We start from the raw sequence: 14,082 nt of genomic DNA on the forward strand, positions 1-14,082 counted from the left end.
GCACCAACAAAAATGGAGGAGGAGTAGCTGTGTATGTGATGAAGAACCTGAACTACAAAGTGGTAAAAAACATGTCATTTGCTGTAGATAATATCTTAGAATGTATTACCATTGAAATATGTCAGGAAAATAGCAAAAACATAGTAATTAGTTGTATATACCGATCATCTAAGTCAAGTATAGAAACATTTGAAGGATGGATCAAGGCAACTTACATGGACAATGGTAAAAAAATAATTTTCTTATGCGGTGACTTTAATATTGACTTATTGAACCCTAACAAGCAAAAGTTTATTCAGTTTATATCCTAAAATCACAAAGCAAAGCAGAATCACAGGACACTGTGCCACGCTTATTGATAATATTTTTACTAATGATTTTGATAATAACACTACAAGTGGTTTACTTATAACCGACGTTAGTGATCATCTGCCAGTTTTTACAATATATGATGGAAACTGCAAAAAGAACACGGAAGACAAAAGGACATTTCAAAGACTGTGCACAGAGAAGAGGATGATTGCTTTCAAAATGGAGCTACAAAAGCAAGATTGGGATAATGTGTACAATGAAGAAGAGGTTGATGAAGCATACGAACATTTCTTAAATAAGTTCATAATACTTTATGACAAACATTGTCCATGGAGACAACTCAGTAGTAAACAGAGAAAGAATAATCAACCATGGATGACAAAAGGATTAAAAAATGCTTGTAAGAAGAAGAATACGCTATATAGAAAATTTATAGTACAAAGAACTACAGAGGCAGAAGTTAAGTACAAAAAGTATAAAAACAAGTTAACAAACATACTACGATCATGTAGAAAATAATATTACAGTGAATTATTGGACAGGAACAAAAATAATATGAGAGCAACATGGAGCATTCTCAATAGCATTATTAAAAATGGCACTAAGAGGGATTACCCCCATTACTTCTTAGACGGAAATAAACATAATGACAACATAAAGGAAGTAGTTGAAAGCTTTAATAACTACTTTGTAAATATTGGACCAAAATTGGAAGAAAGGATTCCAGACCCAGTTTCAATTGAGGACTATTATGATACCATAGAGCGAAATCCCAACTCCATGTTCCTCAGTAATGTGACACACGAGGAAATAGTTAAAATTGTGAAAAAATGTAAATCAAAGACTTCAACTGATTGTAATGGAATTGATATGGATACGATAAAAAAGGTGATTGATGAGATCTCAGGACCATTAATGTACATTAGTAACCTATCATTTCAAACAGGTACATTTCCAAACAAAATGAAAATAGCTAAAGTTGCACCAATTTATAAGACTGGTGATAAACATCTATTTACAAATTATAGACCTGTTTCTTTACTTCCACAATTTTCTAAAATCATTGAAAAACTGTTCAATAACAGATTAGAGAGTTTCATAAATAAATATAGAATACTCGAAGACAACCAATATGGATACAGAGCTAATGTTTCAACTTCAATGGCTTTGAAATCACAGAAGAAATTACCAATGCAATAGATTGTAAAAAATGTGCGGCAGCAGTGTTTATGGATCTAACTAAAGCATTTGACACAATTAATCACAATATTTTAATAAAAAAACTGGAACGATATGGCATCAGAGGGTTAGTCTTAAATTGGATAAGAAGTTATCTAACGAACAGGAAACAATACGTGAAGCTAGGCGAACACACTTCTACAATGCTAAATATTTCCTGTGGTGTACCTCAGGGATCAATACTAGGACCTAAATTATTCAATCTCTATATAAATGACATTTGTAAAGTTACAAGAGATATAAAGTTAGTATTATTTGCGGATGATACAACAGCCTTTTGTTCAGGAGAGAACACACAGTGGATAATACAAATAATAACAGAAGAAATGAACAAATTAAAAAAATGGTTTGACAAAAACAGACTATCATTGAATCTCAGTAAAACTAAAATAATGCTATTTGGTAACAGTCGAAAAGAAAGTCAAACACAAGTACAAATAGACGGAATAGAAATTGAAAGAGTAAATGAAACCAAATTTCTAGGTATAATGATTGATGATAAATTGAACTGGAAATCTCATGTAAAAATATACAACATAAAGTTGCAAGAAATACATTAATAATGAATAAAGCCAAATATGTTCTAGACCAAAAATCACTTTATATTCTCTACTGCTCACTAGTGTTACCATATCTGAGTTACTGTGTAGAAATATGGGGAAATAATTACAAAAGAACACTTCAATCACTAACAGTGTTACAAAAAAGATCAGTTAGAATAATACATAATGTTGGGTATAGAGAACATACAAACCCTTTATTTATTGAATCAAATATACTGAAATTCCACGACATAGTGGAATTGCAAACAGCTAAGATTATACACAAAGCAAACTATAACCTGCTTCCCAAGAATATACAACAATTCTTCTCAACAAAAGAAGAGAAATATAATCTTAGAGAAAAATGTAATTTAAAACATTTGTATGCACGTACAACACTTAAGACCTTCAGTATATCAGTATGTGGAATTAAATTATGGAATGGATTAAGCAAAGCAATCAAACAATGTACTAATATGATCCACTTCAAGAAACTCTTCAAACTGGAAGTGTTTACAAAGTACAAAAATGAAGAACCATGATAAACATTCTGATTTTACTCACCCATTCATTCTCAAAATAATCTGACTTATCTCATCTTATGGAATACAATTTACTTAAGCAATTTTTTATTTATTTATTTATTTATTTGTATTGTGATTACTTATTACTTATGGAGTATACATTGTGAATACATTGAGAACAGGAAGTGAACAAAAGTTTTAGCAACTGTTATGTAAAGAAAAGGGGTAGGATTAAATAAGCTCTGCTTCTTCCTCCTCCTTTTCGAACATGTTGAAAAGAGAAACTGGAAATTGTGATGTATCATGTTGTATGCTTGCATGTTCGAAATAAACTCAAACTCAAACAATGAGCCCCTGGGTCCGTGGTTAACGTTAGTCACAAAAAAGCTGAACTTATGAATGCCTGTTGCCGCTCATAACACAGAAAATGAAGACGTCACACTATCCAAAACGTTCCTAACACTCTGAAAGTTAATACACATCAGTTGCTGCTGCGCTTCCTGAAAAAAATCTCCTTGTTAACAAAATATTAAAAAGACACAAGGACGGACACAACGGATCAATGTACTCGGACTATGGACTAAAATTGTTACTTACCTTGAGTTTTCTTCATGCATGGATAAAACATGCTTCCTGTTCAGGTGCTCCCAAAGCAAAGTAGTACTTCCATGCTGCACATTTTGCAGGAAACTGTCTTCTTTGCCGTGTTTAAAGTGAAGTATTCCCACACTTTTGACGACTTAGGTCGTACACTATTCTCCAATGCAGCATTAACCTCCAGATGTTTCTGCACCGAACTATCGGTACTGTTTTCCGCCATTTTTCCAATGTTTCCAACCAAATGAGACTGCGTGGTCACGTGAGCTGCACATGACACATCTTTGGCTGGCTTACTGCCACCTCATGAGATGTAGCCTCAGCGCCGCCCTGGCGCTGTTTTGTACTGTTTTTTTGTACTTATTTTGATTATTGTTTCTCAGCTGTTTGTAAATGTTGCAGTTCATAAATAAAGGGTTAGGGGGGAGCCTCATCGCATGCGCATTGCATACATTCAACGAATCGATGACTAAATTAATCGCCAACTATTTTTATAATCAATTTTAATCAATTTAATCGATTAGTTGTTGCAGCCCTAATAAGTATATATATACTGTATGTATGTATACTATATATATATATGTGTATGTGTGTGTATGTATGTATGTATGTATATATATCTATATATGTATGTATGTATATATGTATGTATATGTATGTACATATGTGTGTTTATGTATGTATGTATGTATGTATATATATATATATATATATGTTTGTATGTATGTGTGTATGTGTATATATATATATGTATGTATGTATATATATATGTTTGTATGTATATGTATGTATTTATATATATGTATGTGTGTATGTGTATATGTTTATGTATATATGTATATATATATGTATGTATATATATATATATATATGCATTTGTATGTGTATATGTTTATGTATATATATATATATATATATATATATATATATATATATATATATATATGTATATATATATATGAATATATATATATATATATATATATATATATATGAATATATATGTGTGTGTGGATATATGTACACACTATGCTGTGTCACAGTATGACACAGCGTAGTGTCATACTGTGTGACAACTTCTGGGCACAACAACACAAAATGCTAAAACAGACTTGCAGTAATAATTTTTATTGCAAGTCCAGATATTAGGTATATAATATCAGTTTGAATGCAAATGATCAGTCACTGTTGCTTTATTTCATAAAATATTGTGTGCATTTCAACCACAAAGTCTGCTCTTCTGTGCTCATGGACTCTTCTCAGCAAAAGCTGACCAATCACAGCTCTGCAGTATGCGTCGCAACTGACGCAAATCTAGAATTTTGGGAGGTGCAGGTCAGGTTATGCAGGGGTTGGAGCAACATGGCGTTGTTTACACAGGTTACGTGACGCAAAAGTATAAACCAGATTTTAGGTCATGCTGTTTACAAACAGAGGTACTAACCAAATACTGTATACTGCAAAAGAAGGGACTCATAAAATCTGCTAAAAATAAAATAAAATCATTTGCAGTGCTCGAGTAAATTAATTCAAACTAAATGTATTTTTCTTAAATAAACTGTAAATAAAATTTAAGTTCAAAAATCAATATACAGCTTCACTACTTTAGTCATAAATTTTGCGCTCAAGAAACTTTTTTCTGACTTTAGCTCCTTACTGTTTAATAGTGTCATTACTATCACAAATGGTGAAAAAATGTATTACAACTGAGTACTTTTGCGGCCCAAACGGACCACAGCTGAGGGAAAAAATGTTTTGCCGGCCCTTTAGAGGGTGCTATCAGCCCAACAATGAGCCCCTGGGTCTGTGGTTAAAAAACAACTGTATTGGATAGGCTTTGGTGTAGATTTTGCTACATGGTCACTTATAAAACCTTTTTTTTTTAGTCTGTCTGCAAGATGTTCGTTTGTGGAGCTGTTCCCAGATTGTGAATGAAACCAATACATCAAATATATACAGTGTATCTTAAAGACAAATGTCACAACTATTTTTTTTCCAAACTCTGTTGGAAAAAAAACGTCATTAATATATGGATTCTCCAGGTAACAACGTTAGGTACACCTTCACTCTCCGATCAGTACAAGAGCTGCTTAAAAAGCTGTTTATTGCAGCTTTTATTTAACTATATGTCACATGTCGGTGGTATATGAGCATGCCAAGATTAAATAATAATACACTTTATCTTACTTTTTTGTGTCTTTCATTATTGCTTGAGAGCTTGACTTAACGTTCAAATAAGCATGTCCACCTTGCTGTAATGCCAGACCGTAAAATCTTGCAGGCAGGTGTACAAGGTCACGGCAAAATCCGTAAACTTTATTATTTTACACTTTGACATTGTTTAACACAAGTTTCCAACTCTATATGTACACTACCATTTAATGTAATCAAGTATGTTTATTTGTCCTGCAGGCAGCAATCCGTAAAGAGCTTAATGACTATAAAAAAACTCAAATGGAGGTTCATGAGGACAGCAAGATCTACACAAGGTATACCTTAATCTTAATTGATGGAGTAGGAGGAGGTTTGTTTACAACTCATAAGTCTATTTTCCTTCTAGGTTTCACCGGCCTTAACATCTTCCATTTTCACCTGGTATATGAAGCACTTAAGGTCATCTTGGCAAGCACATGCTTGCCCTTTCTCATTTCCTGAATGTACTTTATTTCTGATCAGGGACAGCCTGGAACTGACAAGAATGCTTTTTGCGTCTCTTACTTCTTCACGGCATTGCTTCAGCAAACGGAAGTGGTGGTGGTTGGAGATGACGCAGATGCAGTATTAATCTCAGATAACAGGGATGATACGAAAACTTGTGCCAACCAAATGGTGACTTTTGCAGAGGACCTACAAGTGCAGGGTTGCTTCTCCCTCTGCTATAATGCAGCGGCCCTCATGGACTTGGATCTAGTTAATATCTTTATTGCGGCCTCATTCTGTGTTGCCTTTTTCTTCTCTACTGTATATGGTAACGCTAATTCATTTGTTTTGTTAATGTGAGAACATTAAATAATAATAGTACAGAAAAATGATGATTTCTAGAACTCCACACAATAATATTGGAGACGACACATGGCGATGATAGCCAGTTTGGACTGGAGGATGAAGACTGGGATATTCTGTTTTAGGATTGGACATCTCTGGGATATTGTGTGTTTTTGTATTTACTGTACAGATTGCTATTATAATACCTTAGAATGAAACTCGCAAAGATCTAATTACAAAGTATTGTGTAATGCACAAGAAATTTTATATTATTATTTTGATCACAACAGTAGTGACAGATTTTTTTTTCTTTTTTTTTTCTTTGGCTTGCCTGTATTTATCGTTGTGATGTGAGGTGGCCATTAAGCGTGAGTCTAGAAATAGAAAAAGTGCAGGTCAGGTCTCTGTCGGTGAGTTTGTTTGCCAATGTACCCAATGCCTAGAAAAGACAGGATATTGGTATTCATATCAACTATTTCTGAAATCTACTGCATGAGCCAACACGGATCCGACTGTCATTGGATCTGGTTAACCTCTCTTCATTTATACTTTTCTAAGAGTTTTTCTACATCCCTTTAATCACACACACAATGCTTTTTCTGTAGCCTTTCTGTTGTAGGGTCCATGCTAGTTACGTCTACTATGAGTTCAATGTAAGCTGCTGTGAGTAGATCAGGGATTTATCACAAAAAAAAATCTGAAAATGTATGAACGGTCAACAGGGGATCATTTTGGCTGGAATTTATATTTGGGAAACTGAAACTGTTTTATTTTGTAGTGTTGTCTGGCCAGTAGCTTACAGGGTTCTCTTTGCTGTGTACAGGTGGATATAGGTTAAACCAATGCTTGTGTATATCTTGTCTTCCTTTCGTTTGAAAAGAAATTTTAAATAAAGTATTATAGTTTGCTATTTTTTTAAGCACAGAATCTTAGTTTATGATTAAATGCTACAAGAAAGGGAATGTCAATGTGTACCCTTTCTGTAAAACTAGGTTCCATTTTAGTTGAATGAAGATGTACGGACTGATAGTTCTTTTGCTTTTAATTGTACATAGTAACATCTGGATCTAATTAAAAATCGTTCAGCCTGAACCTTCTGTGCAATGATTTAACATGTGCTCTGCTATTAAATCATTCTGTCTTTGTTGGCGTTCAAAGGGCAATGTAGGCAGGAACTCCATTTGTAAATTGGAAACTGGGGATCCAGTGACACCTGGTGTCAAGTTGCCAGACACTGAAGTGAAGTGAATTATATTTATATAGCGCTTTTCTCTAGTGACTCAAAGCACTTTACATAGTGAAACCCAATATCTAAGTTACATTTATACCACTGTGGGTGGCACTGGGAGCAGGTGAGTAAAGTGTCTTGCCCAAGGACACAACGGCAGTAACTAGGATGGCGGAAGCGGGAATCGAACCTGCAACCCTCAAGTTGCTGGCACGGCCACTCTACCAACGGAGCTATGCCGACCCAGACAGCTCAATCTGCTGATTGTTCAAGTATGAATGCTTGTGGAAATAAACACATCGTTACATAGATATTAACATTCGGAGTAGCTAAGTAAATTTTAAATCAGTTGCTTAGTTTATATACATTGACTTTCAGTTGTTTTCCCTCTCAATCCTTATAAATCTAATGTAAAATGGCAATACACAGTACAGTAATACCTCGGTTTTCATACGCCCCAGTTTTAGTACGATTCTGTTTAAAGTAAAAAGTTTTAACCAAATTTGTTTTCATACAATGTCACGTTTTTAGTACAATTACACATGTTGGTTATTCAGTGTCTGCAGTACAGCTGAAAAATAGCCGACCAAAGAGCCAAATAAAGTTGAAGCATACAGTGATGAGAGCCTCAGGACTTTGTGTTTCCAGAGTGTAACTGAACGCAACACACAAGGGGACCCTTATTGCCCTCTCTTTCACTAAAGAAAAATAGTTTCGTGCTCCAAAACATAAAACGACTCATAAAACAGGAAACATTTATGGCCTCACAGATAAACGGAAATTATAGAAAAACTTCCAAAATACTAATTTCCTGCATTTGTCATAAAAAAATCACATTGAAAGCTACAAGCCGCGTCAGAAGCCGTAGGTTGCCAAACAACTGCAACATCCCAGCAGGCACAAGACAGTGTGATACATCCATCCATCCATCCATCCATTTTCTACCGCTTATTCCCTTTCGGGGTCGCGGGGGGCGCTGGCGCCTATCTCAGCTACAATCGGGCGGAGGGCAGGGTACACCCTGGACAAGTCGCCACCTCATCGCAGGGCCAACACAGATAGACAGACAACATTCACACTCACATTCACACACTAGGGCCAATTTAGTGTTGCCAATTAACCTATACCCAGGTGCATGTCTTTGGAAGTGGGAGGAAGCCGGAGTACCCGGAGGGAACCCACGCATTCACGGGGAGAACATGCAAACTCCACACAGAAAGATCCCGAGCCTGGATTTGAACCCAGGACTGCAGGAACTTCGTATTGTGAGGCAGACGCACTAACCCCTCTGCCACCGTGAAGTGTGATACAATGTTGATTATATGTATGTTTTTTTTTTAACTGACTTCTAAACAATGTTGCAAAATAGTCATATTCAATACATTTAAATAATGTTAATGTCTAACGTATCCACGTTGTTAGTTGGAAAATGAGTAAATGCCAATGGTAAAATCAATGTTTTGATAAGTTGATTTAAACTTTTATTAGTAGATTGCACAGTACAGTTCAGTACATATTCCGTACAATTGACCACTAAATGGTAACACCCGAATAAGATTCTCAACTTGTTTAAGTCGGGGTCCACCTAATCAATTCTTGGTCACGCATACTTGCCAACCTTGAGACCTCCGATTTCGGGAGGTGGGGGGTGAGTTGGGGGCAGGGGCGTGGTTAAGAGGGGAGGAGTAAATAGCTAGGATTCACCAAGTCAAGTATTTCATATACTGTGTATATATATATATATATATATATATATATATATATATATGTATATGTATGTGTGTGTGTGTCCCTGATTTCTATATTTTACACTACAAATACAACGTTGAAACAACATGCTTTTTGACATTTATTCAATGCCAGGTTTTAACGTGAATTTTGACGTGACCACATACTTGCCAACCCTCCCGGACTTTCCGGGACACTCCCGAAATTCAGCGCCTCTCCCGAAAACATCCCGGGACAAATTTTCTCCCGAAATTCAGGTGGAGCTGGAGGCCAGGCCCCCTCCAGCTCCGTGCGGAACTTAGTGACGCGTCGACAGCCTGTTTTCACGTCCGCTTTCCCATAATATATTTTATATATATATATATATATATATATATATAAAGAAATACTTGACTTTCAGTGAATTCTAGCTATATATATGTATATATATATTTATATATGTATATATATATTTATATATATATATAAATATTTATATATATGTATATAAGAGAAATACTTGAATTTCAGTGTTCATTTATTTGCACATATACACACACACATAACACTCATCTACTCATTGTTGAGTTAAGGGTTGAATTGTCCATCCTTGTTCTATTCTCTGTCACTATTTTTATAACGATGCTGAACACCCTCCCTGATGATGCATTGCTGTGTGGCACGCACAAAAGTGCTTCCATCAAATGCACTAGAGTCTGGAATCTTGCAGCATGGCCCAAAACCGGTCAATCTTTGATTCCTGAGGAAGATCTTCACTGCCAAGCAATTGGTAGTCCACTACTTCTTCCCGGAGGCTATCCAGGTCCAATCGCAGCTTCGGCTTGGAACTTACAAGCGTATTTCTTCATCTTACTTGTCGACGGCGTCGCCATGGCTGTATATTCCTCATTCTTCTGCACTCTCTAAAAGCCGTAGATGTTATTGTCACATATGCATGTACAGTACATGGCAGCATTATCCTGTTTAAGAGTGTCACAACATTGCTGTTTACGGCAGACGAACTGCTTTACGGTAGACGAAAACGTGACTGCTGTTGTTGTGTGTTGTTACCGCGCTGGGAGGACGTTAATGAAGCTGCCTAACAATAAACCCACATAAGAAACCAAGAACTCGCCCTCGCTCATTCTACAGTTATAACGTCATTGGGCAGGCTTGCTTTTTATATTGTGGGAAAGCGGACGTGAAAGCAGGCTGTCGACACGTCACTAAGTTCCTCATGGAGCTGGAGGGGACCTGGCCTCCAGCTCCGCCTCAATTTCAGGAGAAAATTTGTCCCGGGAGGTTTTCGGGAGAGGCGCTGAATTTCGGGAGTGTCCCGGAAAATCTGGGAGGGTAGGCAAGTATGTGGTCACGTTACAACCTGGTATTGAATAAATGTCAAAAGCATGTTGTTTCAACGTTATATTTGTGGTGTAAAATACAGAAATCAGGGACACACACACACGGCTGTCCACTTCAGTGGCGTTAACTTTACTGTACAAACTGCGCATGCTCCAAACATACATACATACACAACTACGGATCCACTCCATGAAATATTGGTTGGTAAATGACCAAAATTCAATGGTCAAATCAGTGTCAGAACTCAGCATTGATTAAACATTGTCAAAAAGTGTGTTGTTTCAAAGTTAGGTTTGAGTTGCTCAACATCAGGCACTAATTCAACAAGTTTTCAACTGTTTTAATGTCTCATGCCTGCTGATCATCCATCAAAATATTGTGGGGTGAAAAGTATTCAAGAGTAAGTGGTTTGCACAAATGAAATTATATGCCTATAACAGACTGACCTTTTCCCCGGACATGTCCCCTTTACGGGCCTGACCAGGCGAGGTTTCTTAAATGCCTCAAATGTCCGTTTATTTTCAATGTAAGTACATGGTTATGAAGGGGTTGAAAAAAACACATTTTGAAGGTGTGCGGACGCAGCAGAATTAGTGAGGCAGAGGCAGCGAAACCGCGTTTCGGATGTCGATCAAGGCATATTTGTTCAGCAGCCATACAGGTCACACTGAAAGTGGCCGTATAAACAACTTTAACACTGTCACAAATATGCGCCACACTGTGAACCCACACCAAACAAGAATGACAAACACATTTCAGGAGAACATCCGCACTGTAACACAATACAAACACAAAAGAACAAATACCCAGAATCCTTTGCAGCACTAACTCTTCCGGGACGCTACAATATACAAACCCCCTTTCCCCCCCACCTCATCCCTGATTACTTCGCATCAAATATTACACTTTTAAAAATAATTTTGGTGAAAGATTTCATATACTTTGTGTGTTTTCCATAAAAAATATAGTTTTGTTTGACAAAATAGGGTGGAAAACAAACAAACAAACATTAAAAAAAACATTTTGAAATGAGGAATACTGTAGATCTGAAGTTGATGTAGACTCCAGAGATTTAAGCGTTAAAAATAAAATGTATGTATGCCCTGGCACACCATTGTCATCATTTCATGACCCAAGCAAAACACTTTTTGCACTTTTATACTGAAATAAATGCACTTACAACTTATTAAATAAAAACATAGAAAAAACTACCAGCAGCGGTAAAGTTTAGATCCATGAAAGAAAGAAGAAAGTGAATAAATGTTTATAACTGAATACATTTACATATGCATACTAATTTGTCTTCCTTTTATATTATTTTGTGTCAATAAATTAAGTTAAGATTATGATAAGCTTTCTCCAAAACACAGTACATAATGTGAGAAACAGGACAATGCATACGTTTATCATTTGTTTTCAAAACGCTTACAAAAAAGTGGGACCCCAAAAATTTACTGTGGGGCCCCATTTTTATGACATGATGGGGTCCATGTGACTCCATTTGAAAATTCCTAGTGCCAACATTGCTGTCAACAAAGGAAAAAAATGCTTTATTGAAATAAATATATTATTTACAAAGCAAGTTCAAGTATCATTGGCACATTTTTACCTAGTCCCGGCCTTAGCATGCTGCCCGCCTTGGCACGCAAATCTGTGTCCTCTTTTTAGGATTTCCCAATATGGTCAGCTTATGATACACATAAAAAACAAAAAACTATTTTAGAAGCGGGCAGCACTGTGAAACAGGTGTTAGCGCATGTGCCTCACAATACGAAGGTCCTGAGTAGTCCTGACTCTTGGGTTCATTCCCGGGCTCGGGATCTTTATGTGTGGAGTTTGCATGTTCTGCGTGGGTTCCCTCCGGGTACTCCGGCTTTCTTACGCCTCCAAAGACATGCACCCGTTGATAGGCTGATTGACAGCACTACAAATTGGCCTTCTATTGTGAATGTGAGCGTGATTGTTGTCTGTCTTTCCATGTTTGCCCTGTGATGAGGTAGGGACCTTTCCAGGGTGTACCCCGGCTTCCGCCCGATTGTAGCTGAGACAGGCTCCAGCGCTCCCCGCGACCTCGAAGGGAATAAGCGGTAGGAAATGGATGGAGGGGTGGACATTTTAAAAGCAAGTTATTTTTATGGATACGTTTTTTTGTCAAAACATGATTTATTGAAACTTTAATAAGTAGATTGCACAGTACAGTACATATTCCGTACAATTGACCACTAAACAGTAACACCCAAATATGTTTTTCAACTTTATTAGGTTAATCCAGTGGTTCTCAACTTTTTTTTAGTGATGTACCCCCTGTGAACATTTTTTTAATTCAAGTACCTCCTAATCAGAGCAAAGCATTTTTTGTTGAAAGAAAGAGATAAAGAAGTAAAATATAGCACTATGTCATCAGTTTCTGATTTACTAAATTGTACAACAGAGCAAAATATTGCTCATTTGTAGTGGTCTTTCTTGAACTCTTTGGAAAAAAAGATATAAAAAAACTTAAAACTTGTTGAAAAATAAACAAGTGATTCATCCATCCATTTCTACTGTTTATTCCCTTTAGGATCGCAGGTGCCTATCTCAGCTACAATCGGGCGGTGTACACCCTGGACAAGTCGCCACCTCATCGCAGGGCCAACACAGATAGACAGACAACATTCACACTCACATTCACACACTAGGGCCAATTTTAGTGTTGCCTAATCAACCTATCCCCAGGTGCATGTTTTTGGAAGTGGGAGGAAGCCACGCATTCACGGGGAAGGACATGCAAACTCTACACAGAAAGATCCTGAGCCCGAAATTGAACCCTAACCACTCAGGACCTTCGTATTGTGAGGCAGACGCCCTAACCCCTCTTCCACCGTGAAGCCCACAAGTGATTCAATTATAAATAAAGTTATGTACACATAGCAGTAATCATCAACTTAAAGTGCCCTCTTTGGGGATTGTAATAGAGATCCATCTGGATTCATGAACTTCATTTTAAAAATTTCTTCACAAAAAAAGAAATCTTTAACATCAATATTTATGGAACATGTCCACAAAATATCTAGCTGTCAACACTGAAAATTGCATTGTTGTATTTTTCCCCCCCACTGTTCATGAACTTACATTCATATTTTGTTGAAGTATTATTCAATAAATATGGGACGGCGTGGCGCAGTGAAAGAGCGGCCGTGCGCAACCTGAGGGTTCCTGGTTCAATCCCCAGCTAGTACCAACCTCGTCACGTCCGTTGTGTCCTGAGCAAGACACTTCACCCCTGCTCCTGGTGGGTGCTGGTTAGCGCCTTGCATGGCAGCTCCCTCCATCAGTGTGTGAATGTGTGTGAATGGGTAAATGTGGAAGCGCTTTGAGTACCTTGAAGGTAGAAAAGCGCTATGCAAGTACAACCCATTTTTTTTCAAGTATATTTATAAAGGATTTTTGAATTGTTGCTATTTTTAGAATATTTAAAAAAAATCTCACGTACCCCTTGGCATACCTGTAAGTACCCCCAGGGGTACGCGTACCCCCATTTGAGAACCACTGCGTTAATCAATTCGTGGTAAATGTATGTACTAGTGAATGTAAACTACAAAATCGT

General features: G+C 36.9%; 1 protein-coding gene across 8 annotated transcripts in view; it reads left to right on the forward strand.

Annotated features, from left to right (window-relative positions):
- The window catches only part of phactr4b (phosphatase and actin regulator 4b), an 87,459-nt gene extending 80,168 nt beyond the window's left edge, over window positions 1-7,291 (forward strand). For 7 of the 8 annotated variants that reach the window (XM_061916091.1, XM_061916090.1, XM_061916092.1 and 4 more), the window contains 2 exons: window positions 5,627-5,703; window positions 5,775-7,291. In XM_061916091.1, coding sequence (XP_061772075.1) covers window positions 5,627-5,703; window positions 5,775-5,790 — 93 coding nt within the window. In that variant the 3' untranslated portion in view covers window positions 5,791-7,291. The remainder of the gene's footprint in view (window positions 1-5,626; window positions 5,704-5,774) is intronic. The other variant, XM_061916088.1, reaches the window with a different exon arrangement.
- Window positions 7,292-14,082: the final 6,791 nt, after the last annotated feature.

Source organism: Nerophis ophidion, linkage group LG11 (assembly GCF_033978795.1).
Source record: "Nerophis ophidion isolate RoL-2023_Sa linkage group LG11, RoL_Noph_v1.0, whole genome shotgun sequence".
Taxonomy (NCBI): Eukaryota; Metazoa; Chordata; class Actinopteri; order Syngnathiformes; family Syngnathidae; genus Nerophis; species Nerophis ophidion.